Source organism: Martes martes (genome assembly GCF_963455335.1).
Source record: "Martes martes genome assembly, chromosome: 1".
Classification (NCBI taxonomy): domain Eukaryota; kingdom Metazoa; phylum Chordata; class Mammalia; order Carnivora; family Mustelidae; genus Martes; species Martes martes.
The window spans coordinates 200981355-200986019 of record NC_137888.1 but is presented as its reverse complement, the minus strand read 5'-3'; the positions used below and the strand labels follow the sequence as shown (position 1 = coordinate 200986019).

At 49.2% G+C, this 4665-nt stretch overlaps 1 protein-coding gene across 1 annotated transcript; it reads left to right on the top strand.

Moving 5' to 3' along the window:
- The first annotated feature begins 371 nt into the window (after positions 1–371).
- Positions 372–3928, top strand: LOC308342812 (C-C chemokine receptor type 5). Its single transcript, XM_080803425.1, has 2 exons — positions 372–406; positions 1911–3928. The coding sequence occupies exon 2, from the start codon at positions 1922–1924 to the stop codon at positions 2978–2980; it is 1059 nt and encodes a 352-aa protein (XP_080659551.1). The 5' UTR covers positions 372–406; positions 1911–1921; the 3' UTR covers positions 2981–3928.
- The last annotated feature ends 737 nt before the right edge of the window (positions 3929–4665 follow it).

The following is a 4665-nucleotide window of genomic DNA, read 5'->3' as shown; positions in this document are numbered from 1 at the left end:
CCTCCGAAGCAGCAATTTCTTTCGGGAAAATGAGGGATTTCGACTCCATAAACGCGAATGTTCTTCTAGTTCTAATATCCTTCAATCCTATTTTCTAACAGTTTCTGTGTAGTTGGATGAACAGAAAACAAAAGACGTAAGTGTAATCCGCGAAACCCATGAATAAGCACTCAGGCCAGACATCTAGACTGCAACCTATTTCGAGTTCAGCTAAAAAAGAAGAACTGTTCTCTGATTTTTTTTTCTTTTTTTTCCCCCAGGCAATATACTTATTCACTAAACTCCGCCTCCCCCCTTTCACTAGAAACTGTGCATTTCCTACTTTTATGCTGCCTATATGTTTGATTTGCACAGCTCAGCTGGTCAGAGGAGCTGAGACATCCGTCCCCCTACGAGAACCCTCCTGGTAAGTCACCTTTCAGCCACTTTGCCTATTAGTTAGCTCTGCTTCTGTGATGAGTAAAAGGCTTACAGGAAACCCATTAAACACCAGGTGCTCCTAGAGCTATCTTGAAACATAATCTTTGAGAGAATAAAAGAGTTAGAATTTAGAATGAGTTTCAGATTGTGATAATATCGAAGATACAAAACACGATTGTGAATGAAAGGTTGTAAGGGATCAATACTAGAAAGAAAGGAAGGAAGAAAGAAAGAGAAAAAAAAAAAAAGGAAAGAAGCTTCACCTTTCAAAAGAAAGCTTTTCCAGGGAGGTGATTCTTGGCCAGAATCTTGGCAGAGATTATAGATTATAATCGGGTAAAAGGAACTGAAAATCCCCTCCCCCTCCCCGGGATGGGATGTCCTCTGAATGTGTTTCCAAGCAGAAGTTGTATCTAAATCTAACTCTTCTGTTTGTTTTTCGCCCCCCAAAAAGGGAAGGTAAACATTGTCCAATTAATGTCATGTTACAAATATCAAATTAAGTTTCCCTTTAATAATCAGTTCCACAGCACATTTAGTGTAACGATTTTTGTTCTGGTTCAGAATTTAAGGGGAAAGTTTCTGTGTGCTCCTCCCACTGTCTAATCTGAGATCCAGGGGGTTTAAGACCCACAGGGATTAAAGAAATTTCTCAATGAAGCAATGGAACTGAAATTGACCAGGCAAGGCAATGTGAGAGCAAAAGTGAGAATGGGAGTCTAGATTTTACAGCTGGCTGCTAGCTCCCGCGACCTTCTCAGGGGACATGGGCTTCAGCCCATCTCGTTCTGACTGTATTGAGACACCATCCTGGCGATGCCAAGTTCTAGTTCTCTCACCAAGAAGCGAGAGACCAGGGTAGCTGGTGGATAAGAGCACAGGCTGCCTGCCTTCCAAATCAGTTGCTTCCTAGCAGTGTGTCTTTGGGCAAGTTATTCAACCTCTCTGTGCTTTGAGGTTCTCATCAGCAACATGGGGCAATAACATGACCTGACTCCTACGGTGACCTTGAGGATTAAATGAATGAATGGGTGTGAAGCTCAGAACAGCGGCTGGCCCACAGAGTGCCCTGGGGAGCCGTTAATGGTTACTAGCACTCCGTGATGCTCTTATGTAAGCTCAGCCCCTGGGGAACGGCAGCTACAGCTTAGTAGATCGCCAGACAGTGTGAGACGGCACCCGAGTCAGTTTCTTGAAATTGTGGTCAAAGCTGCCTTCTCTCCACATGGCCGCGGGGCACCAGATCTTATTTGATTAGATGACGGTTTTGTGAATTTCCCCGGGAGTCATGCTCTCCGTCTAGCAAGCAGAGACACCAGCGGCGAGCCTTCCCTTTCCTGCAAAAGTCCTTCGTTTTGGCCACATAAGGGAACTCAGTTAAATGTGGAAACCGAGGCACCAATGTTGAGGTCTAAGACAGTTAGCGCTTGTGGTGGACCGCTCAGAACATTCTAGGGCTGAATAAAGGAGCACTTTTTCTTAATTCCCAGGGTCGAGCAAAATGAATGACCCAACGTCAACTCCATACTATGACATTGATTACGGGATGTCAGAGCCCTGTCAGAAGACCGACGTGAGACAGATCGCAGCCAGGCTTCTTCCTCCACTCTACTCGCTGGTCTTCATCTTTGGCTTCGTGGGCAACATGCTGGTCGTCCTCATCCTCATCAACTGCAAAAGGCTAAACAGCATGACTGACATCTACCTGCTCAATCTGGCCATCTCCGACCTGCTCTTCCTTCTCACCATCCCGTTCTGGGCCCACTACGCCGCAGACCAGTGGGTCTTTGGAAATAGGCTGTGTCAGATTTTGACGGGGCTCTACTACGTAGGCTTCTTCACAGGCATCTTCTTCATCATCCTCCTGACCATTGACAGGTACCTGGCGATCGTCCACGCCGTGTTTGCCGTAAAGGCCAGGACGGTCACCTTTGGGGTGGTGACAAGCGGGGTCACCTGGGTGGTGGCCGTGTTTGCCTCTCTCCCTGGGATCATCTTCACCAGATCCCAGAAAGAGGGCTCTCGCCTGACCTGCAGCCCCCATTTCCCACCCACTCAGTACCATTTATGGAAGAACTTCCTGACGTTAAAGATGACCATCTTGGGTCTGGTCCTGCCCCTGCTCGTCATGGTCGTCTGCTACTCGGCCATCCTCAAGACCCTGCTTCGGTGCCGAAACGAAAAGAAGAGGCACAAGGCGGTGAGGCTCATTTTCGTGATCATGATTGTTTACTTTCTTTTCTGGGCTCCCTACAACATCGTGCTTCTCCTGAACACCTTCCAGGAGTTCTTCGGCCTGAATAATTGCAGCAGCTCCAACAGGCTGGACCAAGCCATGCAGGTGACGGAGACCCTGGGGATGACACACTGTTGCATCAACCCCATCATCTACGCCTTTGTGGGGGAGAAGTTCAGAAGCTACCTCTTGAAATTCTTCCGAAAGCACATCGCCACGCACTTCTGCAAACACTGCCCCGTCTTCCTGGGAGACATGTCCGACAGGGCAAGCTCGGTTTACACTCGATCCACCGGGGAGCAGGAGATCTCTGTCGGCTTATGACCTGGACTTGTCTTTGTACACAGCCTGGGGGTGGGAGTGGTTCTTTTGAAAAGGAAGGTGCTGTCATAGAGGGTCTACGATTCATCCATCCATCTGGCATCTCTTTTAAGTACATTAGATCATTGGAAGCCATCACTTCCGGAGAGCCAAATCAATATATGCTGATGACAGCGACCTTCCCATCTCCGCTCCACACACATCAACTCACTGGCACACTCTCCCTTCACTGCAGAAGTTCATTATTAAAAAAAAAAAAAAATCCTTGCAGAATTGCTGATTCTTAAGTGTGGTTAACCTGAACAGGAACACCAAAATTAATCAAGAAACGTATTGGATAGTTTCTCACCTGCCGGAGGCAAGAGGGGCAGATTGCAAACGTGCTTAAAGCAGGTCCTTGTCAAGATTGGTTAAGAAATGACGTCTTCCAAGTGCGATCTGCCCTCCAAGGTGTGCTTGGTAAGATCCACAGATGTTCAGGACCAGGTGAGAATGGGGAGAGCATCTTCAGTGAGAAGGGGATCCTCTGCTGGGAGAGGGGAGGGAGGGTGAGTTCCAAGCTGCAGACCCCAGACCTGGGGAGTGGCTCGGCGGCAGTGGGAAGCTTGGCGTGGGCTGGGAAAGGCAAGGTGAGCCCAGACCGTGGGGAGCGTGCACAGCACCAGTTGTCAAAGCCAGAGCAGGGAGGGCCCTGGCGGCTGTTGCAGTGAGCTCATTGCATGGCCAAACATGCCCTGGAAAAGTGAGCATTTAAGGCATGGAGGTCAATGACACGCAGGTGAGGTGAGGGGACATCTGTGTAGGTCCAGGCACTGGGGATGGGAAGCAGAGAGTATTTTCACAGCATGTAGGGTGAGAGTCAGGAGAACTTGTGATGGATTTGGGTTGGAGGTAAGAGGCAGAGGGTAGACAGACAGAACCTCCAGGCATCAAGCATGCAGAGTGGAGAGATGCCCTAAGGAAGACTTCAAGCATGGGAAGGGAATGAGGTTTGGGTCAAAACAGGAGGGGCTTGTGGAAGAGGAAGAGTCTGGTTTCGTGACCTTGAACACAGCCCTCTGTAGACAAAACCTGGGCTGTCTCTCCGTGGCTGCTCCTGCCCTGAGAGCTGTCCTTCCCAGCCCGGTTCCAACAACGGGGCATCTCCAGGAGGCTTGGAAACACTAGACTTAGGAACTAGTGAGTTTGAGGTCCAAGAACACAGGAACATTCAGGTGAGGACTGGGTACATAGTTAATGAACCTATCAAGAAGAGCTTTCTAAGCTAAGAGCTAAGAGACCTTGGGGCAGGGAGGGGAGCCCGAATGAGTACATCTCTGCCCTCCCGGGGCATACCACAGCTTCAACATTGCCTCCTGGATTCACCTCTCCGTAGGCAGAGGGCAGAAGGGACAGATTCATTTGGAAACAGCCCACCTCCAGCTCGATCAGCCGCAGAAAGCACCATTTCCGGACCTTTGTGTTTCAGGCTGAGTGTGGTGACTTTAGACACTCCTTCCAGCCGCCTTCTCCATGGTCCCTGAACACTAAGGGATCTTTTCATGTCAGAGAGACAGTCATGACTGTTCTGAGCTGACCTGCCTGAGAAGGTTTTGGATCTGGGGAGTGGCTGAGACCATTTGGGAGGGAGGAGGCAATGGAACGTAAAGGAGTGAGAGTCACTCAAGGGTAAAGGTGTCAGAATAGTA

Coding starts and splice junctions, on each gene's coding strand:
- LOC308342812 (XM_080803425.1), top strand. CDS start 1,922: ATGAATGACCCAACGTCAACTCCATACTATGACATTGATTACGGGATG.